The 25,894-nt window shown below is 52.0% G+C and overlaps 2 protein-coding genes across 2 annotated transcripts; one reads left to right on the top strand and one right to left on the bottom strand.

The window, feature by feature from the left end:
• The first annotated feature begins 3,466 nt into the window (after positions 1 to 3,466).
• On the top strand, positions 3,467 to 10,883 carry Gpr37l1 (G protein-coupled receptor 37 like 1). Its single transcript, XM_052737038.1, has 2 exons — positions 3,467 to 4,163; positions 9,461 to 10,883. Exons 1-2 carry the CDS (start codon positions 3,534 to 3,536, stop codon positions 10,274 to 10,276), a joined length of 1,446 nt encoding a protein of 481 aa, XP_052592998.1. The 5' UTR covers positions 3,467 to 3,533; the 3' UTR covers positions 10,277 to 10,883.
• A 3,739-nt stretch (positions 10,884 to 14,622) lies between these two features.
• On the bottom strand, positions 14,623 to 23,868 carry Arl8a (ADP ribosylation factor like GTPase 8A). Its single transcript, XM_052737039.1, has 7 exons — positions 23,635 to 23,868; positions 18,326 to 18,406; positions 17,965 to 18,038; positions 16,638 to 16,731; positions 16,458 to 16,525; positions 16,146 to 16,216; positions 14,623 to 15,700 (listed from the first exon to the last, which is right to left on the bottom strand). The coding sequence occupies exons 1-7, from the start codon at positions 23,755 to 23,757 to the stop codon at positions 15,651 to 15,653; spliced, it is 561 nt and encodes a 186-aa protein (XP_052592999.1). The 5' UTR covers positions 23,758 to 23,868; the 3' UTR covers positions 14,623 to 15,650.
• Between the last annotated feature and the right edge of the window lie 2,026 nt (positions 23,869 to 25,894).

Raw genomic sequence — 25,894 nt, 5'->3', positions numbered from 1 at the left:
GTGCCAGTGTACACAAACCAGAGAAAGACACAGTGTGTCCTGCTGCATCACTCCACTGTATTCCTTTGAAAGAAGGTCTCTCGGTGAATCTGGGGCTAGCTGGGCGACAGCAAGCCCAGGAAATCCTCCCGTCTCTGCCCTACAGCACTGCAGTTATCAGTCCATGCAGCCTCACCCAGGCTTTTTTTTTTAGATTTATTTATTTACTTTGTGTGTATAAATTCTTTGCTCCACTGCATGTATATGCACTACATGCGTGTGTGCCCATTGGATCCCCTGGAACTGGGGTTACAGATGGTTGTGAGCCATTATGTGGGTTCTGGGAATTGAATCCAGGTCCTTTGCAAGAGCAACAAGTGCTCTTACCACTGAGCCATCTCCCCAGCCCCCAACATACCTGGCCTTTTTTTTTTTTTTAAGATTTATTTTTATTTATTACGTATACAGCATTCTGTCTGCCTGCCAGAAGAGGACACCAGATCGAATTAAACATGGTTGTGAGTCACCACCATGTGGTTGCTGGGGATTGAACTCAGGACCTCTGGAAGAGCAGCCAGTGCCCTTACCCACTGAGCCATCTCTCCAGTCCTGACACCCGGACTTTGTATGCGGTGCTGGGATTGAACTCAGGTCCTAAGGCTTGTACAGCGAGTGCCCTCGCCCACCGAGCCGTCTTCTCCCCAGTCCCCCAAGGTTCCCTGAAGGCCTAGTATGTGCAAGCATGATATGAAGGGGGATGGGCTCTGTGTGAGCATGAAGGAAAAGCCGGATGCTTGCTTCAGTCAGTCCTGTGCTAAGATCTAGATAGTTTTGGGAGCTGCCTGTGAAGCAACTGAGGATCCCATAGCAGCAGCGCTGTAGCAGAGTCCGTCCATTCAGGACTGGACCTCTCAGGTCTTCAGTCTCCACTGCTGAAAAGTAAGACGGTTGGTAGAGATCGTCCCTGAGCTCTTCACTGTCCCAACTCAGCAAACTGGAAAGGAGCAGGCGAGGGTTTTGGCCTTGGGAGTCACATAAAGCTCTGTTTGGATCTCTGCAGTCACTAGCTGTGTGTCCTTGAACAGGTTTCTGTCTCTTTCTGCGACTGTGTGATAATGGAAAGAGACTGGTCTGTAATTATGAGTGTTCAGGACAGAGCCTGGTACTTGGTGGATGCTCAGTACAAACAGCGATGACTCCTCTTTACCCAACTAGCCACAGCACAAGGCAGAAGGTGGTGGATTTCAGCAACAGCAGCTTCACGTCATGGGAGTGGGGAAGACAAAAGACCAGAGTGCCTCTCCAGGATTAGAAGAGCCTGGTTCTGAGCACAGAGGAGCATGTGGTGCTCACCGTGGGGTCTTGGCACATCCCTTAAGTTTCCCGAGGACACAGGATGTGGGGTCCCAGCTTCCTCTCTCTGATGACATGATCTGGGTTGTGGTGGTGCTGGAGCTGGGTTCTGGCTGATATGCCAGACTTGAGACAGCCCTCTGGCAGCTCCCCAGACTCCTCAGCAGAGGATGGATGCTTCTGTCTTTCTCTTTGTCTCCTCCTCCTTCTCTTTTTTTTTCCTCCTGGAACTCCTAGTTTTACACAGCATGTCGGGACCTACTGGGTAGGGTGGCAAGGTTCCTGGTCAGGAAGTTCTCTGGGAAAGCGGCTTCCAGATTGACAGTCTTGGTGGGAGGGCTCAGTGACGCTGCCAGCAGACTGTGTAAATAGCTCCCAGTCAGCCCTGTCTTGTGTTTGCTTTGGCCTTTCTCCTTAGCTACAGAAACCATCTCCCTCAATCTCCATCCCAGCGACCCCTGGCATACAGATTCCCACCTGGACACAGCAGTCTGGTGTCCCTACTCCCACGGAGAGAGACCGTTCACTCACCCTTGACCTGGCCCACACTCCCCATACGTAGCCTGACCCTCCAGAGTTGCTGGCTCTCTTGGAACACTGCATCTTGATACCTTGGTACCTGGCTGCTTTATGCTGTCAGGAGCCTCCTGCCCACCCTGGACCCCTCGAAAGTAACACGGTCAAGTCATCATTGCTCCTTTGTGTTTCAACTTTAGTGCTTTCCCTTGCCTTTGGAATAAAATCTGAACTCTCTGGTCTAGCATACAAAGGCCTTCTTGCTCCTTCATTGGCTGGTCTCTTGCCTCAACCCCAATGCCTCCTTCTTTACTGCCCTAGCGCCCCAGCCTCTTGCACATTATTGCTGTGTGGCAGGAATATCACCCACTTACACACACACACACACACACACACACACACACACACACACACACACACACACACACACCGCCATTGCATGTGCTGTATCTTCTGCCTGGAGCATCCTTCCATCTTTCTCTCAGGAGCTTTTAAGGCTTTGTTCAAGTCATCTTGCTTTGGAGAACTTCTGATCTTCCAGACGGCCCCAGGCTCCTCTGACCTTGACCCTGCCTTTCATAGCATCTATCATGACCGAGCTGTAATTATTCATTTGCATATTCATTTTCTTTCTGTACTGAAAATTCCTGGTCTTTTGCACTTTTGACTACACTTCCATAATTTTTATTTAATTAAATTAATTAATTAATTAATTTTTATTTTTGGTTTTTCGAGATAGGGTTTCTCTGTAGTTTTGGAGCCTGTCCTAGAACTCACTCTGTAGACCAGGCTGGCCTTGAACTCACAGAGATCCGACTGTCTCTGCCTCCCAAGTGCTGGGATTAAAGGCATGCGCCACCACCGCCTTGCTTATTTTATTTTTTGTTTTTATTTTATTGTGGTTCCAGTCCCGTGGATGGATCCAGGGCCTCAAGCATGCTGGGCAAATACTACCACTAAGTCATGCCCCATCCCAGAGGGCTTTGCTGCTTTCCTTGGGGAGTTTGTGTGGCTAGGAGGCAAGGAATGGGCTGCTGAGACCAGCATTGAGTTAAAAGGCTATGGTTCTGCCTTGGGTCAACTACATAGTCATGAATTAACTACCGCAAACTTTATATTTGGAATCTGGAAAGTGGATCACAGCAGCACTTCTCCACAAAATGTATTAAGAACCCAGCCAAGTGGCGCACCTAGTTAAGTATCCAATGGTTTCAGCAATTATTACAATTCTATTTTGATCAATAAAGCAAAAATAGGGTTTTGCAATGTAGCCTAAGCTGACCTTGAACTCTTGTCCTTCTGCCTGAACCTCCCAAATGCTGGGGTTACAGGAATCACCACCATGCCCGGCCTTAAATTGGGTAGAACTGTGCTCCAGTTATAGTCTGCCTCTGCATCACTTAGCAAACCTCATTTCTCTGGTCCCTTTGAGGGCTGTTCAGTCTGTCCTTAGAGCCTGAGAGGGGGTGTGATGGAGGACGGATGTGTGAGGGCAGCATGGACTGCTCAGTGTCCAGCAGAGGGCCCTGGTCAGACCATGGCCAACAGGATTGGAGGAAGGGCCAGCCATGCCAGACTCCTGACTGGAGGCGGGCCCAGCTGCCAGCTGCCTCTTTTAATTCCAGGCAGCCCTTAGGTCCCTCACCCTCACCTCTCCGAGGCAGCTGCACCCTGCTTTCCCGGCCATGCGGTGGCTGTGGCCCCTGGCTGTCTCTCTTGCTGTAGTGTTGGCTGTGGGGCTGACTGGGGTCTTTGGGACGTCCACCTCATCTCTGGGTGGGCGTAGAGCGAAGGTCCAGGAGCAGCAGAGTCGTCCCCGAAGAGGCACCAAGGACGAGGGGCCCAAGGAGGTGCAGCACTATGTTCCTGGGGAGTGGGCTGAGTACCCCAGGCCCATCCATCCTGCTGGCTTGCAGCCCACCAAGACTTTGGTGGCCACTAGCCCCAACCCAGACAAGGAAGGGGCCACCCCAGATAGTGGACAAGAGCTGAGGGTCAACCTGACCGGGACACCAAGTCAGAGGCTGCAGATTCAGAACCCCTTGTATCCGGTGACAGAGAGCTCCTACACTGCCTACGCTGTCATGCTCCTGGCTCTGGTGGTGTTTGCTGTGGGTATTGTAGGCAATCTGTCTGTCATGTGTATTGTGTGGCACAGCTACTATCTGAAGAGTGCATGGAACTCCATCCTCGCCAGCCTGGCTCTCTGGGACTTCCTGGTCCTCTTCTTCTGCCTCCCCATTGTCATCTTCAACGAGATCACCAAGCAGAGGCTCCTGGGGGATGTTTCTTGCCGGGCTGTGCCCTTCATGGAGGTGAGTATGTCTTTCTGTCGCCTGGCTGTAGGCCTGCAGTTCAGGGAAGGGGCTTCAGTCTCTACGGAGACCCAGAGAGCGGATCTGTAGGTATGTATAACCCCAGCACTCTGGGGTTCCCACTCAACTAGTTTTCTCTGTGTCATTGTGGAAGGAGGCAAACTCTATCAGGGAAGGGGACAAACTCAGTATTGGCTTCTGGTAGCCCTCAGGAAAGCAAGCCAGGCCAGATGAACAGGCCAATGTGCAAGACCACGGCTTGAGTCTAACTTGGGCTTCTGCTTTGGGAAGAACTGCGTAGATGCTTCACCTTTTTTTTCTAGGTTCGGAGCTGTCTCTGATGGCTCCACCCAAGAAATCTCTCTCTCTTTTGGAGTCCCCTTTTCCTTTTATTGTGCCTCTTGCCTGCCCTGAACCCTTGACTCCTCTTTTTAACCCTCTGTATCCCGACAACCTAGCAATACCCGAAGGGGACCCCAGTTTCCTGCCAACACCCCCAGGTTGAGTCAGTGTCTCCTCCCTGTGGATACAAACACCAGGACAGGCTCTCCCTCCTTCCTGACCAAGTTTATTGTCACCTTCAAGGTCATCTCCTTCACTCTCCTCCTAAGGCATCTCTGAAAGGCAAGCCCCACCTTTGGGTACTAGAGCTGATAGAAACAGTAGCTTTATCACTGTACTATGCTTGTCATTGGACAGAGCCCATCTCTCCCTGTTTTCTTACCTTTCAAGCATGGAGGGTAGACCAGATGGCCCTTCTAGCTGGCTTGCTCTACAGTTCTAAAGTGTAGCACTGAGCACCCCTGAATGGGGACTTCCATGTTAAGTTAAACACGCGGGTGAGAAGGGCTGTGTAGATCACAAGGAGACAGCTTAATCAAATCACTGCACACGTCTACCCATGTGTGAAGGCTTTTGTGTCTATGATAGCACCAAACAGTGAGCAGCTTTCCTTTGTTTTTATTCTTTATTTCTAGATTTGTTTTTACAGTTTTTCTCTCTCTTGTCCTTTTTATTTTTTTTAAAGACAGGTTCTCACTCTGTAGCTCAGGCTGCTGTGGAACTCACTGTACAGACCAAGCTGGCCTCAAATTTACAGTGATTTTCTGCCTCAGCCTAGTCTTTTTATTTATTTATTTATTTATTTATTTATTTATTTGTGTGTGTGTGTGTGTGTTTTGTTTTGTTGAGACAAGATCTCCTATAGCTCAGGCTAGCTTCCAACTTACTATATATTTAAGGATGACCTTGAACTCCTGATCCACATGTCTCTACCTCCAAAGTGCTGAGATTATGGACATGTACTATTACACCTCTCTCCTCCTTTTTTATTAGATAGGATTTCACTATGTAGTCAAGGCTGGTTTATAATTAAACTCACAGTATTTCTGCTTCAGTCTGCTGATTGGTGGGATTACAGACCTGTATCATCACAGTTGGCAGGAACAGCCTCCTCTCTGTCTCTCTCTCTCTGTGTCTGTCTGTCTGTCTCTCTATCTCTGTCTCTGTCTCTCTCTGTCGCTCTCTCTCTCTCTCTCTGAGACAGGGTTTTTCTATGTAGTCCTGGCTGTTCTGGAACTTAGTATGTAGACCAGTCTGGCCTTAAACTCACAGAAAATCTCTTGCTTCCCTCTCCCAAGTGCTGGTACTAAAAGCATACACCACCACATCCAGTGGGAACAATCTTTTAAATCATGGCTGCAGAGGGCTGGAGAGATGGCTCAGGAGTTAAGAGTGCTTGCTGCTCTTCCAGAGAACCTGGGTTTGGTTCCTCATACCCACATGGTAGTTCACAATCATCCATAACTCCAGTTCCAAGGGATTGATGCCCCCTTCTGAATTCCATGGGTATAAGGCACACACATGGTACACTTACATACATGCAGGCAGAAACAATCATACACATAAGTAAAATAAACACATTAAAAAAATAAACCTTAGCTACAAGGGGAATCATGAAGGGAATAATGGCCTCCCCATGAACTAGTATCAGGCATTTGACACAGGTCCAAAACCCCAGTTAGCTGTATGTTAGGGATTATTTCAAGATTGGTCACTCCGTGAGGTGTAGCAGTTGAAATGGTTTCTTCCTGTACTCCTAGGCCATGGACATCATCTATTTGGTGGCCCAGGGCTTCCCAGATTCAAAGAGACCCTACAGTTCAACATGGTCCCTGCATCTTCTTGTTGTTTGATGGCCCATCTCATTATGTAGCCCTTCCCAGCCTGGAACTCAGTGTGTAGCCCAGGCTGGCCTCAAACTCACTGAGATCCACCTGTCTCTGTCTCCTAAGTGCTAGGGATAAAGTCATGTGCCACCATGCCTGACACTGGCTTTTAAACCTTATCTGTCATCTGGTACTCACTGCCTAGGTGGGCTAAGTGGTTAGGCACACAAACTCTGGGTAGGGTATTTGTTTGTTGGTTTTATTTTAGATAAGGTCTCACCATGTAGCCCTGGAACTTGCCATGTAAATCCGGTTGGTCTCCAACTCACAGAGATCTGCCTGCCTCTGCCTCCTGAATTTGGGAATAAGTGGATCACTGTGCTGGGCCAGCACATCGCTTTGGAATTGGACAGATTATATTAGAAACTGGACTCTTTGTCCAGGGCTGGTCAAGCGACGTTGGTAAGTTATTTAACCTGCCTAAATCTCAGTGTTCTCATCTAGGAAGACAACTGTCTGAATGAGCTGGGGGTAAACCTAGGGCTTCACGCATACTAAGCACGCACACCAGAAGCTCCAAAGCTCTTTGCTATTACTATTATTATTATTATTATTATTATTACTATTACTATTGTTTTGTTTTGTTTTTCAATACAGGGTTTCTCTGTGTAGCTTTGCGCCTTTTCTGGAACTCACTTTGTAGCCCAGGCTGGCCTCGAACTCACAGAGATCCGCCTGCCTCTGCCTCCCGAGTGCTGGGATTAAAGGCGTGTGCCACCACCGCCTGGCACTCTTCGCTATTATTTTGAGACTCCCATCGTAACCCTAGCTGGCCTGGTTCTTACTACAGCTGTAGCCCAGACTCAAGCTAAGGGCAGGCCTCTTACCTCCTCCAAAGGGCTGGAAGTGTAGGTGTGTGCCACCACATCCAGATGACTAGTTTTCTTTTGGGCAGCACTCGGGGTTGAATCCAGAGCTTTCCACATGGGCAGGCATTCTCTTGCTGAGTTATACCTCCAACCCCTACCCCACCCTGCCCCCTTTTTAGCAGTGGGGATTGAACTCAAGGCCTTGTGCATGCTAGGTCAGTAACCCACCACCACTACTACTGAGCTATATTGTCAGTTCTTTCTTTTTTTTTTATTGCTTTTGAGACAGGTTCTGACTCAGTTGTCCAGCTAGACTCACTCTGTAGTCTGGGTAGGCCTTGGGCTTTTTATTCTTTTGCCTTAGTCACCCAATTAATTGAGGTTTTGAAGGCCTGAGTAGCCATGCTCCGCAGCCAGCCCCAGTTATTGTTAGTGTTGTCAATTCTACTTTTTAGATAGGCTCTTATGTAGCCCAGGCTGACCTCAAACTTGCTAGGTTGCCAGAGATGACCTTGAACTCCTGATTGTGTAGTCTCAGTTTCCTGAATGCTGGGATGACAGGAATGACCCATCACACTCAGTCACTCGGTTAGTTTAGCCCCAAATCTTTCTTGCTTTTCTTTTCTTTTCTCTTCTCTTCTCTTCTCTTCTCTTCTCTTCTCTTCTCTTCTCTTCTCTTCTCTTCTCTTCTCTTCTCTTCCTTCCTTCCTTCCTTCCTTCCTTCCTTCCTTCCTTCCTCCCTTCCTTCCTTCCTTCTTTCCTTCCTTTCTTTCCTTTTTTCCTTTCTTTCAAACAGGGTATTCCATAGTCCCAGCTGGCCTCAGATTCACTGTGTAATGGAGGATGATCTTGACCTCCTGGTGGTCGTGAGTGCTAGGATTACAGGTGTGTGTCACTATACCTGGTTAGTCCTCATTCTTAAAGGATTAAAATGGGTAATGTCCATGAAGTGCTCAGAATTAATTTAGATGATGGTGGCGTTTATTTGGGCATGGCTTAAGGAGAAGAGAGAAGGAGGCAGACACATTAGAACTTTTGCATGAGGCTATGAGCCTCTGCTGCTGCCCAGAACTCTCGGAGGGAAGACTCCAGGATGGCCCCTTGGTAAGATTTAGAATAGTTTCTGAGATGTAGGAGAAGAGAGAGAGAGAATGCTGTTCTGCCAGAGGCTGGAGGCTGCTCCTCTGCAGGCCTGGATTCCCCTGCCAAGAGAGGGGGTTGGGGTTCTTACAAAGGACCTTGGTGGCAGTGCAAATAAGCCGTGGATTGTGTTGCCCCGGCCAGAGAAGGGAAGAATTTAAGCAGGAGGAGGAGGGAGCACAAACCCCCAGGGAGACCCATCAGCTAACAGCTCAGGAGCTCTTCTTTCAGGCCAGTTGGCACTTCCTTCCCTGCTGTTCTGGCCTCTTCCTCTCTGCTGGCTCCACGGGGTGATTTTTCTGCTGGATAAACAGTGCACAGGGATGGTGGGCGCAGGCCGATTGCAGGGGCTGCCCCCCACGGTGTTGGACTGACTGCTCAGGACAATGCAGGCAGGGTGAAAGCAGCGGAGAGCAGCCCATATTCCCTGGCCCTTAGCCCATTGAACTCACAGGAGATGGTGCGAGAAGGAACCGCAAAAATCCGAAATTTGTCCATTCATTCTTTTCTCCCTCTCTGTCCTTCCTTCTTTCTTTCCTTCCTTCCTTCCGTTTGGAGACAGGGTCTCATATATCCCATGCTAGCCTTGAACTTAGCATGGTCAAGGTTGGCCTTGAACTCCTGATCTTCCCTCTTCTGTTTCTCAAGTTCTGGGACAACAGGCACACACCATCGCGCCCAGGCTAAGCCCAGTTTCTATGTCTTTGTCCTGGTTCTTCCTCAGAGGTGACTTCCAGTGTCTGAGGGACCTCAGGGTCTGTGGGAGGTGGGTCTAAGCACGCCCCAGCTTGGGAAGTGGAAAGAGGAGCAGGGATGTGTACCCACTTCCGTTTTACCGTTCATCAGCTGTGAGGTGGTGGACAAGTCACTTTATGCCCGTGTTTCCATTTCTTCTGTCCGATGGCTGACTGGGGTGCTAGGATTACAAGTGTGTATTGACACTTCAGCGGGACACGGTTGAGAGTTTGTGACAAATGGGGAGTGCCCGATGGGTAGAAAGCGCTCCACCAATAGCAGCTGTCATCCTCTGTTCACGTGTAACTCATGTTCCTCCTCAGCCTGAAGCCTCTTGGCCCCCATCAGCTGAGCGCTCCATCTTCTTCTACATCCTTGTTCACAGGTCTCCTCCCTGGGAGTCACAACCTTCAGTCTTTGTGCCCTGGGCATAGACCGCTTCCATGTGGCCACCAGCACCCTGCCGAAGGTGAGGCCCATTGAGCGATGCCAATCGATCCTGGCTAAACTGGCGGTCATCTGGGTGGGCTCGATGATGCTGGCTGTGCCCGAACTCCTGCTGTGGCAGCTGGCGCAAGAGCCTGCTCCCACCATGGGAACTGTGGACTCGTGTATCATGAAACCTTCAGCCAACCTGCCTGAATCTCTCTACTCACTGGTGATGACCTACCAGAATGCCCGCATGTGGTGGTACTTCGGTTGCTACTTCTGTCTGCCCATCCTCTTCACTGTCACCTGTCAGCTGGTGACGTGGCGGGTGCGGGGCCCACCGGGCAGGAAGCCTGAGTGTAGGGCGGGCAAGCACGAGCAGTGTGAGAGGCAGCTCAACAGCACTGTGGTGGGCCTGACTGTGGTCTACGCCTTCTGCACCCTCCCTGAGAACGTCTGCAATATCGTGGTGGCCTACCTCTCCACTGAGCTCACCCGTCAGACCCTGGACCTCTTGGGGCTCGTCAACCAGTTCTCCACCTTCTTCAAGGGTGCCATCACCCCCGTGCTCCTCCTGTGCATCTGCAGACCACTGGGCCAGGCCTTTCTGGATTGCTGCTGCTGCTGCTGTTGTGAGGAGTGTGGCGGAGCCTCGGACTCTTCAGCGACAGTCGGAGCGGACAGCAAGCTTAAGACCGAAGTGTCTTCCTCCATCTACTTCCATAAGCCCAGGGAGTCACCCCCACTCCTGCCCCTGGGCACCCCTTGCTGAGTCTAGGGGGGCATGGGAGCAGGTGCAGAGGGGTGCCATCCCATCTCAAGACAGTCTGCTGATTCTTTCCCACAGGTCTCACGTCAACTTCTCATCTTGCTGTTTAGAGATGGACTTGGCTCATTTTGTCAAAGTTGGGGCTTGTCAGAGCCCCGTCTGCAAACAGAGCCATTCTTACGCTCTGAGGGACCCGCCAGCCTTGCCCCTCCCACTTGTAGGTGGAGATCTGTCTAGGTCATTAGAGTTGCCCAGAATCTCAATTTGGCCATCTCAGAGCCAGGCGTGGCCCTTGGCCTGCCCTCCCTTTGGTCTTGGAATCTGACTATAGGTTGGCTGATCACCACTCCAAACACCACTTCTCTAGTTCCACCTAGACTCCCATCCTGGACCGGGGACTTCTTGGGGGCCAACCTAACCAGGCTCGGTACTCCAGTCTCTGAAGTGGGTCTGTCTTAGCCCTCAGTGTCTCTTCCCTCTTCCCAGAGGATTCTCTCACTTCTGTCTTCCATTCTCTGAGGTGGCCCAGTCACATCGTTCAACCCCCGCCTCCTGTTAGGCATTTTCCTGTAGAAGGCCATTCTGGAAAAACAATAAAGTAGGTACCACAGCCCTGTGCCCACTGAACTTCCTTGTCCACGAATGACAGTACCTAGACATGTAGCCAGGCCTCTTCCTGGACCTGCTGTCCCCTTGGCCTGAGCTTATATTTGTTGTCCTGACTTGGGGGAGGGGTTCCAAGGATGTTACAGCTTTTGAGGGACAGAGAGGAGGGAAGGCTTCGGGAACTAGGCACTAAACCCTTATCTAGAGCTAAACACAGCTGCCCCTGGGAAGTCAACCCACTTGCCTCCAGGGCCCCCGCCTCCGTTCACCCTCTCCACAAAGCCCCCATTTGAGGAAATCCAGAGGCCTTCCTTTCGTGAGCCACAAGGCTTCTCAGCCTCCCTCCCTCCCTCTAACAGTGGCTCTTGTTCAGTTTCTTAGAATGGACTGTTTGGCTCTGAGATGACCCAGCTGCCTACCCCCACCAGCCCCCACCACCCCCACCATACCACCCTTCCCAGCAGAGTTCCATAGTAGGTCCCAGCATACCCAGTAGCTCCTCCTCCTGGTTCCTGCCCTTGAAATCATTTCCCCCAGCTCTACCCCTGAGGTACTTCCAAAGGACCCCTTCTCTCTGCTGGGCTATCAGCCAGAAGTGGAGCTTAGCCTGGGCTACTAGTGTTCCTTTCCCACATGCCCAGCTTTTCGGGAGCCACCCTTATCTGGAGCTCAGCTCTGGGTCCCACAAAGACGTGCTCATCAGGCCAGTCTAGAACCTCTACCAGCTTAAGTCCCCAAGGGCACGGGGTCATGAGCAGCCCAGCTCTATTCTTCTTTGCCCAAACACCCATGCCCTTGGGCCTTGGTCCGCTCAGTGTCCAAGTCTCCCTCCCCACTACCCGGAATCTGAACAGCCTTGTTCTCGATCCTGGGCACCCCCCCCCCCCCCAGGGCCAGTGATGCGGGCCAAGAGAGAGGGAGGCTGTTGCTAAGTGATGGAGCTGCCATACGCACACCCTTTGTGCTGGAGAATGACACCCACCCATTTCTCGGCAGACCTGTTGCTACAGTGACCAAAGTCTCCAGCTTTGTCTTTAGAAACTTTGTGTGTGCTTGCGTGCGTGTGTGTGTGTGTGTGTGTGTGTGTGTGTGTGTGTGTGTGTGTGTGAGTGTGTTAGTTGGACAGGGAGCAAAGGTGGGCCCATGTCTCTGAACAGAACCAGAAAGGGATTGCTTTCCCAACTTCTGCCCCCACCCCAGTCCTGCGCGCACCAATGGCTTCCAAAGGGAGGAGGGGTGGGCCAGGGTGATCTGAGGTGAAGTCAGGGAATGGAAGGCTCGGAGGGGTGGTGGTGGTGGTTCAGCATCCTGTTTGGTAGCCTCTTCCACAAAGGGCACACTCTGGACCTCCCTCCTGCCCGCTGGCTGGCCCAGAGCTGAAGGGGGAGAGATGGTCACCCCTAGACCCTACGCTGCGGCCACCTTCCAAGCCTGCCAACGTGAATGGCTTACAAAACCAGTCAGCAGGCCAGGCAGCCTTGGGAAAGAGCCATTATTCCTCCAGCCTGAGCCAGCTAGGGAACAATGTGGGATTTGTTGCTCAGGGGTCCCAGGCTTTGGGGGTGGGGTGGCTGGCTCGAGGGTGGGCAGTGGACTTGAGCTGGGATGCTCAGAAAGAGATGCTGACGTCCACAGTAGGGGGCCAGTCGGCAGAGCCTGATGCCAGGTGGGGGCGGGAGTCCTCTGATATGCCCCCATGGGCTATCTCTGTCCTAGCTCATCGCTATCCTTTACCCTGGGTCTTGAGTAGACCTGCTTAACAACCGTTTCAGCTTCCCACTCGGGGAAACACCCTCTCCTCCTATGGCCATTATGAGGCCGGATACGCCAGTGTGCTGGGGCTGGGCTCAGCGGTCGACTGCTTGCCTAGCACATTCAAGGCCCTGGGCTCCATCTCCATCACTAAAAAAGGGATTGGGAGATGGGGGTGTTAAGCATTTGGCTTAAGCAAGGCTCCATGCCTTTGGGAATCCAAATCTCTAGTGATATGGAATAGACTTAGCCAGGTATTTCTTTTTTTTCAAGACAGTGTTTCTTTCTGTGTAGTTTCTTTCTGTGTCTTTCCTGGATCTCGCTCGGTAGACCAGGCTGGCCTCGAACTCACAAAGATCCACCTGCCTCTGCCTCCCTAGTGCTGGGATTAAAGGCGTGCACCACCACTGCCCGGCCAGGTATTTTTATTTTTTTTAATATTTATTTTTTATCATTTTTAATTGTGTGTGTGTGTGTGTGTGTGTGTGTGTGTGTGTGTGTGTGTGTGTATCTATTTATCTCTGTGGGGTATATGCACAGGGGTACAGAGCCTGCAGAGGTCAGAAGTGTTAACTCCTTCTGGAGCCACCTGACATGGGTGCCAGGAACCAAACCCATGTCCTCTGTAAGAGCAGTACATGCTCTTAAACTCTGAGCCAGCTCTCCAGCCCCTTGGCTAGGTATTAACTCATCCAGTTTTGGCATCAGAGAACCCACACATGATGGTTTCTATACATACTATACATGGTTTGTTCCCTATTCAAGGAATAGGTTGTTTGGGCCCTGCTGCACATCTGTTGCACGAATTCCCTGTGCAGGGAAATGATTTTCATGGACTGATAATCAGCTCATCTTCTCTCATGAATCTCACCTGGAGGACACAGGCCCCGAGAAGCAGCTCAGTGTTGAACCTCCCAGTGGATGAGAACAATGGTCCTCTCCCAGATGCAGGGATGGAGACAGAGCCTGGGCCCACCATCCTCCTTCTTAACCCAGGGGTACACCTTCCTCTTAAGGAGTTGGGAAGCTCCTGAGAATCAGTTAGCTGGTGGCAAACTCCATCCAGTTTTCCTCACGCCTTCTCCTCACGCAGTCAATGGAGGCCAGGGCCTGGTCTACTGCACACTAGATCAGCGCTCTGCCATTGAGCTAAATCCCCAGATACTTTCTTCAAATTCCCTCAGCAATAGGAAACCCTCCTCAAGGCTGAGTCTATTCATGGTTTGATAGTGGCCTAGCCCAAGTCCTCTCACAAACCAAGGACCAAGGTGGCTGCTTCTTCCTGCAGAGGCAGGGTGAAGAGACTGGGCACTCTACGGGGCACTATTCCAGTCTCTATTTGCCAGGCTGAAGGGAGGCAGAACAAGAGGGAGCGGGGGCAGTGTCCAGGAGATGGGGGTTAGTGTACAATGAGCTAAGGTTGGATTCACGTTGAACCAAGGAGGGCCCACGGGCAGGTAGGAGTTCTGTCCATAGAGTAATGGTTGGACCCTTTCCAAGAGACCGGTAGTAAGGACGCTAGGATAGCAAAGGAGACCCTGCAGGCAGGCCCGGGATACCCCTGGAGGACATTTGATTTCTTCCTGGTGGAGACCGGGAATGAGGAGGTAGGGGCAGAATTCTGGTTCCGGCTCAACTTCGACTCTAGGGGGACAAGCAGGCATGGAATGGAGAGGGGCCGTGGATCCAAGTGGTTGCCAAGAAACAGCAACTCTGTCTGAACACGGCAAGCAGGGGCCGGGTCCGAGCAGTTCCTCTGACTACCTGCTCAGAACCACTTGGCAGCTGCCGGCTACACAAGACCGCAGTGAATGGGAAGCAGCGACACCAGAGCCCAGACTCTCGTGTGGGAGGCTGTTTGGTGACAGGCCATTGTGTTTCCAGTGTGAGCACGTGTTCCCTGTGGGTGTGGCACCCCGTGGCCTTCCCGGTGTGAGGGGTGCTGCTGGTCAGTGACATCTGTGGAAGACAACCAGCACCATACACGCCCCCAACACAAAATTGGTAATTTATTGTTGTCATTATTAGGAGGCAAAAAAAAAAATGTACAGTTACAAGAATCCTTTTCCAAACAGAGGTTAAATATGAGCTGAAAAGTGTAAAAAGGAAGAGGAGCATCACTTTACAAATCATTAAATTAAACAAATAAACAAACAAACAAAACCCCAAGAACCAACCCCCCATGCTGAGTTCTCTCCTTGTACAACTCTGTGAAATGGGAACAGAAAATGGAATGGGCCATGGAGGTGGGGGCCCTGGGGAGAGGCAGGAGCTGGGGCCAGGAAGAGTGAGGAGGGGGATCGCTGGGATGGCATGGACACTGGCTCCTCCCACTTGAGCCTGGTGGCCTCTGCTACCTGGGTATGCCTGGTGGCCCTACCAAGGCTGGGGACAGAAGGGGAGGCTCCTGTCGGCCTGAGGATCCAGGCCCTATTCTGGGAGACAGAAATACTTTACAGGACGTGGGGGCGATCACCAGTGGCCAGGCTGGTACCTGCCCCAAGTGCCAGCCTCCACCATTTTGCCTCTGAACTTGCCCCAGGTTGACCCTGCACCTCTTCCCATCTTTCCAGTTTGCCCCTCCCAGGTCCTGATTGGCCCCTGCAGCATCAAATGGTTGATCTTAAGTCTTTGCTTAAATTAAAAAATTAAAATATATATACATATATATACTGTACACACAGGACAAGAACAGAGTGTTGAAAAGGGAGGTAGAGGGTGGGACAGAGGGTGAGGACGGGTTGAGGGGTCAGGGCTGTCGAGAGGGGAGGGAGGCGGGGCTAGGTGATGGGACAGAGAGGAAGGGAGAGAGGTTAGGGGACCGGATGGGGCGAAATTTATTTTACAATAAAAACAGGAGTTCAAACCTCAGCAGAATGGGACTCTAGGAGCCCCAGAGGGCCCTCCCCACACTGGGTGAGGAGAAGTGGGTTTAGGGGGAGACAATAGGGTTGGGCGGGGAGCTCGGCTTCAGGTTCGGTGACTGTGGTCCCTGGTCCGAAGGGGGAGAGCCACAGCCTCAGCTTCTCCGTGACTTTGAGTGTTGAATAAGCCACTGTAGGGTGATGTCTGAGCGGAGACAAGAGAGAAAGTCACGAGGCCTGCCTGTGTGCAGGCCGTTCTGCAGAGAAGGCCTGGGGGGTATCAACCGTTGATCCCAGTTCCTAAAATTGCAGCCAGGATCAAGCCTAGAGCTGTGACCCGCCCCCCAACGCCCCCAACACCAGCTCCAAACTAGTGACGGGAAAGACACAAAGCCCCAGCAAACAAAGGCAGAGAGAGGGGCCTGGAATACCCGGTCCAAACAACCTCAGACCATCTCAGCTGTAGAAGAGGGAGGGAGTGGGTGGCCCCTCTCGGAGAGCAAAGCTGCCTGCTGCATCCCAGGACTAAAGACAGGTGCAGGGCAGGGACTTCCCAGAGTCCTGTGCTACCACACCGGAAGTCCCCCTCTCCTCTCCCTTCCACAGGGCCACTCCTGGGACAGTGCCAGCAACTTCCCGAAGCCACGCACCTATGTTGTCCTTCTCCTTGCAGGAGATGGAGTAGCAGCAGATCTCTCGGTCCTGGATAGCAGACAAATTCCTGCGGGGGAGACCAGAGCAGACTCTGCAGCGGCTGGGGCAGCCAAGGGGGATGGGCCAGGGGAAGGCAGGGTCTTTTTCTTGGTCAAAGGGTGGCAAGAAGAGGGCGAGGCTCCTGGAAAGATGTGTTCTGCTGCCACCATGTGGTGAACACTGGGAATAGCAACAGGCCCAGCCCAGACGTGTGCTCAGCTGGGGAATTTGGGGAGTTGGAGCACACAAAGAAAGGCCACTCAGCTCACATTTTCTCAATCAGCTCCTTCTCATCTAGCGCTCCTGCGAGGTCTCGCTTGTTACCAAGGACTAAGACCTATTCGGGAGAGAAGCCGAGGAGGGTTAGGACAAGGGCACCCCTGCATGGGGCAGTCTCCCCCCAGTGACTTCCGGCCCACCCTCTCCCACCCACTCCATCATCGGCTGACCGGGATGCCTTGCAGCTGAGGCTTGTCTAGCAGGTTGTGGAGCTCATTCTTGGAGGCCTCAATCTTCTCCTGGTCTGCAGCGTCCACCATATACCTGGGGAAGGCAGGCAGGGACAGCATGTGGACCCCATGGGCTGAGGCAGGCAGGAAGAGGAGCTGCTGAGGGGAAGAACGCCTCTGGTTCCTCTTCCTCCACCTCCTGGTCACCTCTGGAGAAATGGACCACCCTGGTCTGACTCAGAGAACGCTGCCCCAACCCACAGGGGCCAAGCGGGGCAGGCTTCTGTCCTCTGAGGAAGCTGGGGCCTATAGGATTAGCTGTAAGTCCGGCCCAAAGTGACCCACTTACATTTTCATGGAAAGTCTAGATAGGGCTAGAGAAGAAAAAGAAAAGGATTCCTTCCTAAGGCGCAGGGTATGATGCTTGATTTTTTTTCTTTTTCTTTTCTTCCTTCCTTCCTTCCTTTCTTTTCTTTTTTTTTTTTTTTTTCAAACAGGAAACAGGTTTCTCTGTGTAGTCCTGGCTGTCCTGGAATACATTCTGTAGATCAGGTTGGCCTGGAACTCAGAGACCCACCTGCCTCTGCCTCCTGAGTGCTGGGATTAAAGGTGTGCGCCACCACCACCCAGCTATGATGTTTGTTTCTTAAAAATCAGGTTTAAGCTGGGCATGGTGTGCATGCATTTAATACCAGTACTTCAGAGTTGGAGTCTGAGTTGGAGGCTAGCCTGGGCTACATAGTGAGATCCAGTGAGAGTCAGGCCAGCCAGGTCTACACAGTGAGACCCTGATTCAAAAGAAAAAAAAATAATTTATTCTATTAAGAAAACTAAGCTGGGCATACATTTTCCCCTGCCTTTCTTTTCCTTTTATTTATTTATTATTTTGGTTCGTGTGTATGTGGGACTGGAGTTGAATCCAGAGCCTTATACACGGTAGGCAAGAGCTTTAAGAGCTTTCTGACAAAGTTACACCCCCTGTCTAGATAAAATTAACAGGCAAGGGAAGGAATCACTAGAATCACCCAAAATTCAAGACATGATGATTTGGGTCGGGGGACAGTGCCCTAAGTGACATTGCAGGCCAGGCTGGCCAGCTCTCTAATTAGGTGCTATGGCCCAGAGTATATATTTACTAAAATAAACAAGCATGCAAAATAAAAGCAAGCCATGTCCAGGCACCAAGTATGAAGCAGAGACCAGGTCTACGTGATTCTCCGTCAGGTGTGAAGTCCTTGCCAGGGGTGGGGGGTGGGGGGGTGGTGGGGGTGGGTGGGTGGGTGGGTGGGGCAGGGGATGGGGGTGGGGCGGGGACGACACTACTTACACGATGGCACTCACTCCCCTGCAGTAGCGTTCCCACATGCTGCGGAAACGGGGCTGTCCCCCAATGTCCCAGAGCTGAGTAAAAAGAGGGTGGGAAGAGGGCAGCCTCAGGAGCAGGCAGACAACCGAAAGTCATTTGGATCCCCAGCTTCCCTCCCGCTGTCCCGCTACCCTGTGGGTCATACCTCTTTTTCTCTCTCCTGGTTTCCCTCTCTCCCACCCCTCTACCTTTCCTAACTTCAGCTCTCTTCTCCCGGTTCCCCAGCAGCAGGATGCCACTCTGCCCTCCCCCGGCTGGCTCTCCCCTGGGGCCTCGGCTGCCCTCCCAAACACAGGGGGTTCTCCGCAGCCCCGGCCCTCACCTTGATGGTCACGTTCCCTTTGGTGATTTTGCGCATGTTGAAGCCCACAGTGGGGATCATGTCCTCGTTGAACTGTCCTGACTAGAAAGAAGAGCCAGAATCGGAAAAGATGCAAACATGGACAGCAGCACCCAGCTATGCCCTCCCTGGGGGGCAGAGACAACAGGCTGCAGGGTGACCTAGCAGTCAGGCCAGACTTTCTCAGAGTTTTCATGGGAGGTCTCTCGAAAGTCTCCTCCCTTCAGGCAGAATGGGCAGTCATCAGCCTAGGTACCGTCAATACCTGGAGCTCTATGGGGAAGAGACCTATGGTCCTTAGGCAATCTTAGAGTCTCTCAGTCTGGACAGTGAGAAAGTGCTTCCCAAGGTCTAACCTACAGTTCTTGCTACCAGCAGCCCCTTTACTCGGCCCCTTTGAGCTAGAAGGACAATACATTTCTTCCCAGGGTAAGAGGCCCAACACTCTAGAGACGCACCGAGGAAAGCAGACACATTGCCAACCTAGGAGAAAATTGTTTTTTAAAAATCAGGAGGAGCTGAGCGTGGTGGCGCACGCCTTTATGGGGAGGCAGAGGCAGATGGACCTCTGAGAGTTTGAGGCCAGCCTGGGCTACGTAGAGGGATCCAGGCAGCCTGGACTATATAACAAGACTCTGTCTGGGTGGGTGGGTTGGAACTAAATTCACTACCCTTAAATGCAAAGAATACTAAATAATTCCAGGACTATTTATAGTGCTGTTTTGTAGTACTCCTACCACAGATAATCCACAATCTCTATTATTTACCGATATGTGTCTCCCTACTGGGTTGAAAGCTTCCTGCGGGGAGGAGCCAGGTCTATAGTAACAGCATTAGAGCTTGTTGACTATCCGGGAGCTGATAGTAATTCTACTTCCCACAATTCTTTTCAGTTTCCAGTAGTCTTCACTTTCCCCCATACAATGTTTCTAAAATCTCTGATTTATTCTAAAGTAGCCACACGCTTCAAATTAGGCCAGGCCTCCCAGGCTATCTTCACATTCAAGGGTAAGGACAGGAGAGGGTGAAGGCCACAGGGGAGGGAGGTGACTCTCTACCTTTAAGCTGAGAGTGACAGTGTGGTGCCTTTACCACATCTTTTTGACTCCCACCAGATAGTACACTAATTTGCTTGAGTCCCATACAGAGGCCAGGGGCTCCGACCACTAGCCAAGGAGCAGGAGATAACCAGCTCTCACTCAGTGCTCAGCAGCCTCCGTGAAGTCCCTCAGACAGACTGGATGAGTGTTCCACTCCCTTGCATCTGCAGGAATCGCTCAACGCCCAGTGACAAGGGACAGCAGGGATTCTGCATTTGAGGAGCACAGCTGGATTTTGGAGGTCCTCTGAGCCCCCTGGATGTATAATCATCCTCTGGTATCCACAGGGGTTGGTCCAGGGCCCGCCTCAATTACCCATACCTGAAGACACTCAAGTCCCTTATGGGAATGGCATAGTAGTGTATACTAACTACAGAGTGTATCGGTACACTCCTGGAACCCCAGCAATCAGGAGGTGCAGGGGGAAGAATCAAGAGTTCAAGGTCAGCCTCAACTAAATGGTAAGTTTGAGGTCAGCCTGGGCTATATGAGATCCTAGCTCAAAAAACAAAAGCCTGTACACATCTGACCATATAATTTAATTTATATTTAGTTATTTACTTCTCTCTCTCTCTCTCTCTCTCTCTCTCTCTCTCTCTCTCTCTCTCTGTGTGTGTGCGCGTGGTGGTCAGAAGCTAACTTCTGGAAGTTGATTCTCTCCTGCAACCTTTGTGGAATCCTGGTATTGAATTCAGGCTATGTCACCAGGCTAGCTTAGAGATAATTAAGCTATAGAACCCTGAAAGTGCCTGATTTTGTCTGACCTCAGAAGCTAAGCAGGGCTGGACCGGGCTAGCACTTGGATGGGCGAGAACTCCTGGGCTCAAGTAATCCTCCTTCAGGACCCCAGAACAGCCTGGACTGTAGCGCTCCTGATGAATATACCCCACAAAGTGCTTGGGAGTAGCTCTGATGCAGCATGGAACTGTCACTGGTCTTTGGGAACTAGAAGGTCCATATACTCCCAAACAGATGAGAGTGTATCCTGGAAGAACGTGACCACTAGCAAAGTGGGATGGTAGGAGACTATCTGACAGACAGGCCCTCCGACACCCAGCGTTTCTGCTCGGTTGTGAATTGGAGCTAAGCTGCAATCAGACTATGATTTAATTTCCCTGCTAATGACTCAAATTCTTCCTGTAAGGATGGAAACAACTTTACGTCATGTAACCTCGTCTTTTTGTCTCACACTTGAATCCACTCTAGGTCATTCTTTTTCTTTTTTTTCCCCTCTTTTTGAGGTAGGGTCTCATGTATCCCAAGCTGCTTTCAAACTGGCATATAGCCAAAGATGACCCTGAACTTCTTCTTATCTCCCGTCTCCACCTCCTTGGTGCTAGGATTACAGGCACGTGCCACCATCTCTGGTTTTATGTGGTGCTGGGGGCTGAAGCCAAGGCATTATGCACGTTAGGCAAGCCCTCTCCCAACTAAGCTACATCCCTAGCTTCTCCATTTTTTAAATTTTTAAATTTTTTTTTAGATGAGGTAGTCCTGACTGGCCTTCAACCCCTAATCCTCCTGCCTCGGACCCTGAATGTCTAGGACTGAAGGCTTTCACTCCCTCTTTTAGTTCAGAAAGTTCTTTATAACTCCAAAATGCATCTTCCTATGACCTCTCCCCTTGGTTCTTTAGTCCTCTGGGTACTCCAAGACCAGTTCTTCTGTGGTGACAGCCTTTCTTATCTTAAGACTTGTGAAATGACCTCCTTGATGGGCACAGCAACACACACCTAGGGAGATGAGGCAAGGGGGGTGAGAGGTCAAGGCCAGACTGTCTCCCAGGAGACAGAAGGACCTTCTTGCTTCTCTTGGAAGAAACCTGTCTCCCACTTTTCTAGAACCACAGCTTTCTTAGCACTCAGCAGAGTTTCAGTTTCTTAGACCGACCGCACGGCTCTTTCTATACTTTCTTTCTAGTTCACATTAACCTGCTGAGCATCTGGGCTCCCTAAACTCAATTCCTAGTCGCAGCCAGATCTCAGAGTCCAGAGAAAAACAAGGGTTTTTCTCTGTTTGCTGAGACAAACAGAGGCCAAGTGAACAGGCAAAGGCAATTCAGAGAGTCAGTGGTGGGCATGGGCACAGAGCCCAGGGGTTCCCGAGTCTTCCTGTGATTGTACAGGGAGTGGCAGAATGCCTGTGGGGGCTCCGGTGGGCTTGAGAAGGCTGGGGTTACCCGGATGCTGGAATTCCCTGCAGCCCCCTAGGGGGTAGTTAGAGACTCTTTAGAGAAGGGAAATTTAGCTTCTCTTTTAGTGGCAAATTTTGTATCAAAATGGAGAATATAGGAGCTAGGGAATGGAGGAATGTTGGATATCATAGAAACTTTCTTTCCTTTTGTTTTTGAGACTAAGTCTCTCTCTATGGCCCAGGCTGCTCTCAAACTTGGGATCCTGTCTCAACATCCAGAGTGATGGGGTTACAGGCATGCTCCATCATGCTTAGTTTCAAAAACCTCTTGACTCTGGCAGGAGAATTTGAGAATTTGACTTCCATCCCTGACCTGTCAAAGCCTTCCATACTCTGAGAAGATGCTGGCCTTGAAGGGCAGGTCCAGGCCAAGAAGTTGAACTCACCTAGGTATCTGCGTATCCCTATACAGAAGCATGGCTTCACTAGCACCCCATGAGAAGAGCTTCCCTAGGGACAGGAGGTGATGGCTAGACTGAGCCCATGCTGCTAGTTTCTCCTTTTGAGAAATACCAGAAACATATCCCAGACCGAAATGCCCCAAACCAAGCCACCTAGGTCTGCAGAGACAGGTGGAAATCCAGGTGTTGATTTCCTGCTGATAGCCTAAGAGGCAAGTCAACACCAAGACTAACCAGGGTTTCTGATCCTAAGGACACAGCATGGCAGACAGGAAGCCAAGGACCTGTGTTAGTTCAGAAAAACATTATGCCCCCAACCTCAGCAGAGGTCCTGTGGAATAAAAAGGGACGCTGGGTAGAGGAGGGTATAGAGGTCAATGGCAGAGCATGTTTAGGGGAGAGAGAGCGAGTGCCCATGCCCAATCCATTAAGTCCCCAATCCATCCAGCCTTCTAGCTTCCCGATGTACTAATACCCCCTCTAAAGGGCGCTCCAGCAAGGATGCTGAGCCCTGTGGGGCTTCAAGGTTGGGCAACAATACCATACAGGCAAGCGGCAGTACCGAAGCTGGCTGGCCGCACACCTTTGCAGACCTACACATCATCATTTTTTACCTGTGTCTGGCTAATTCACAGTTCTCTTGAAAACCCCATCTTTGGGAATGGGGCTAGGTTTTGGGAAAAACTATGCCCCTGTCCCAAGCTTTCCAGGTCCCCAGTCCTGCCTAGCTTTGAAATACAGGCTGCAGCCATTACTGCAGCTCAGCTCACACACCCAGGGAGCTCATCTTCCTCTTTTTTAAAGAGAAAATTTAACTCCTTCTCCACCATTCCTCTGGCACAGACATACAACTGCAGTCACCCCACCCCCAGGCCTGACTCCCCAAAGCCCTCAGAGCAGCTCTCTCCCCCATCTCCAGGTGGATGGCGCCCCTCCAGCTCATCCTCTCGGGTCCACAGTACCTACTCTTGCAACTTCTGAGCCAAGCGGAGTCTTCCAACTCCCTTTATGGTGCCACCCTTCCTGGACCCCGGCGATACCGCAGCCCCGGGACAGGTTCGCGGGAGGAGTCTGGGCTAGAGTCAAGACCTCAGCTGACTCCTCAGCCTCTAGGGATACCTTCCCCCGCCCAAATGAGCCGGGGCTTCCGCGTCCAGCAAGGGGGAGACAGAGCCCTCGGGGTGGGGCTGGGCTGGGCTGGGCGGGCCCCCTGGTACCACGCTCCGGGACGCGCGTCCCGTGACCCTCCACGCGCCGAGCGGGAAGGCCCGGCCACTTTCGCCCTGTCATGCCCCCTGTGCGCGATCCACGGGGGGCCTGTCAGCCTGCGGCGGGTTCCCGGTGCCTGGCGACCTCTCGGTGCCTCCAGCCCCGGAACTCCAGCTCTCGTCCCCGCTACCCCGCCCCCAGCCCTGCCATCCCAGCCCAGGCCTGAGAACGGGTAGCACGCCAGCTGGTCCCCCAAGAACCGTGCTAGGCCCCAAGCGCCCGGAGCCGGCTCCTCCCTGCCGGGTGACGGCGGTGCCCGGCCACGCCAGGTGGCGACTCGGGCTGCCCAGGGCGCGGCGCGGGCTGACACATCGGCCCTCGCTCGTACCGCGATCACGTTGACGAAGGTGGTCTTGCCCGAGTACTGCAGCCCCACCAGCGTGAGCTCCATTTCCTCCTTCCAGAACAGGGCCTTGAACCAGTCCAGCAGCTTGTTAAACAAAGCGATCATGGTCGCTGCCGCCGGCCGCGCCTGGTGCCGGGTCCCCGCCGCCCTCGCTGCCCTCGCGCTGCGGCCCGGAGCGGCCCCTCCCCGGTGCGGCCGGGTCCCGCGGCTCGGTGCGGGCGGAGGCTGGAGCGCGGCGGCCGACGACGCGCTGCCCGCGGATCCGCTCGCCGATGGGTGTGGCCTCAGCGCCTCCTCCTCCTCCTCCTCCCCCGCCGCCGCCGCCGCCGCCGCCGCCGCCGCCCTCCCGCGGGCCGGGCAGCGTCCTGCTCGCACCCGAGCGCGCTCCAGTCTTGCGCGCGGCCTGGGCCAGCGCCCGCGGGCGGGCGGGGCGGCGGGGACCCGCGGCGGCCGGGAGGAGCGTGGCGGGGCGTTTGCGGAGAAAGCTGTAATTTTATTTTCTCCGATGCCCTCGTTTGCCCCGCCCTGACTGCACCGCTTTCTGTCTTGAAGGGTTGGTCGGCCCGAGGCGGGTAGCGTCCGTCTTGAGCTAGAACATTTCCAGGCTGAGGAACGGGGGCACGGAAGATTGCCAAGAAAGGGAGACGGACGTACGGTTTTGCTCCCTGAACCTTCGCCTCTGCGCATCCCTGGGTACCTCTGAGCATCCCTGGGTACCGAGTCCCATCCCCCGAATTGCCATGGAGAGTAACAGCCGGATTTAGAGTCTTTAATACTCCATCTTGTTTTGTTAACCACAGTTTACCAGGCCACTTGTGTAAGAAGCCCAAAGTGAGATAGATGTTTGAATTTCATGCTGATCTTAATCATTATTGTCACCATATGGACAGAGGCAAAACCAGGACAGGGGATTCCCAGTGAGGAACGTCGGTGGCAAAAGAAAAATGTGTACTGGTTGGTAGAAAGCAAAGTTTTCTGATAGTGGGCGGTGGAGAGCCTGCCAAGATGTCCCCACCCTCTCTTGCAGGAGCTAATCCCAGGGCCTGTTCAGTCAACTGGCTATCCCTTCCTGGTCCCAGGATCCCAGGGCAGCTGGGCTCCTTCTACATGTTCCCACCAGTCTCTCCTTTGGGTTCGGTTTTCAAGTGTACTCTGATGGGTCTGTTGTCCTAGCCATAGGTGAATTGTTAATATCAACTGTATGAAGCAAACTACCCAAGAGTTAGATGACTCCCAACATCTTGGATTAACCCATTGTTCCTACTTTTTTTTGGGGGGGTGTCTTTTTCAGGACAGGGTTTCTCTGTGTAGTTTTGGTGCCTGTCCTGGATCTTGATCTGTAGACCAGGCTGGCCTCGGATTCACAGAGATCCGCCTGGCTCTGCCTCCTGAGTGCTGGGATTAAAGGCGTGTGCCACCACTGCCCGGCTGTTCCTACTTAATAAGGCACATCTGCCCTTTGTGAGTTCTTCTATTGCTCTGAAGGCACATGCTGTAGTCTGAATTTCTTAGATTAAAGTTTAAGTTATCATCCAAAGTAATAGGTTTTGTTGCTCAACATTTCTGTGTCTTTCCCCCAGATCCATATATTGAAATCCCAGTCCTCAAAGTGACAGCCTTATGAGGTGACTAGGTGGAGCCCTCCCAAATAAGATCAGTACCCTTATATAAGGAGAGGGCAAGCGACCAGACCCATACTCCCCCCATCACAAGGCTGCAAAGGGAACGCTGCATCTATCAACCCCAAAGTGAGTCCTAGCCAGACTCTGAATCTACTGGTACCTTGATCGGTGGCTTTCCCATCTTTCAAGCCACGAGTAACACATTTCTGTTGTTTATAAGTCACTCAGTGAGCCGGGGCGGTGGTGGCGCACGCCTTTAATCCCAGCACTCGGGAGGCAGAGCCAGGCGGATCTCTGTGAGTTCGAGGCCAGCCTGGACTACCGAGTGAGTTCCAGGAAAGGCGCAAAGCTACACAGAGAAACCCTGTCTCGAAAAACCAAAAAAAAAAAAAAAAAAAAAAAAAAAGTCACTCAGTGTGTGGTGCTTTTTTTTTTTTTTTTTTTTTTTTTTTTTTTTTACAGCACCCTGAATGGTGGTACCTCTGTGTCTCACTTCCTACATTGACTGTAGTTTCATTTTGTCACATGTCTTTAGAAATACTGGAAAAGAGTGTATCCCAGGGGTAAAAGATGCAGCAGCCTGCTCCTGCTCCCAGGAGCCTTACTGTATTGCTAGAGAG

This window comes from Peromyscus californicus, unplaced genomic scaffold (genome assembly GCF_007827085.1).
Source record: "Peromyscus californicus insignis strain IS unplaced genomic scaffold, ASM782708v3 Scaffold_14__1_contigs__length_90479793_seg_2, whole genome shotgun sequence".
Taxonomy (NCBI): Eukaryota; Metazoa; Chordata; class Mammalia; order Rodentia; family Cricetidae; genus Peromyscus; species Peromyscus californicus.
Note: the sequence above shows the minus strand (reverse complement) of the source record. Positions and strands in the feature narration are given on the sequence as shown.

Bases quoted from the DNA above. Each gene is read 5' to 3' on its own strand.
- Arl8a (XM_052737039.1), bottom strand. From the start codon at position 23,757: ATGATCGCTTTGTTTAACAAGCTGCTGGACTGGTTCAAGGCCCTGTTC. The intron at 18,039-18,325 runs GTGAGGGCCGGG...CTTTTTACTCAG, and splicing joins AAGGGAACGTGACCATCAAG to CTCTGGGACATTGGGGGACA. The intron at 16,217-16,457 runs GTGAGCTGAGTG...TCTCCCCCGCAG, and splicing joins AAGGAGCTGATTGAGAAAAT to GAATTTGTCTGCTATCCAGG.
- Gpr37l1 (XM_052737038.1), top strand. From the start codon at position 3,534: ATGCGGTGGCTGTGGCCCCTGGCTGTCTCTCTTGCTGTAGTGTTGGCT. The intron at 4,164-9,460 runs GTGAGTATGTCT...CCTTGTTCACAG, and splicing joins GGGCTGTGCCCTTCATGGAG to GTCTCCTCCCTGGGAGTCAC.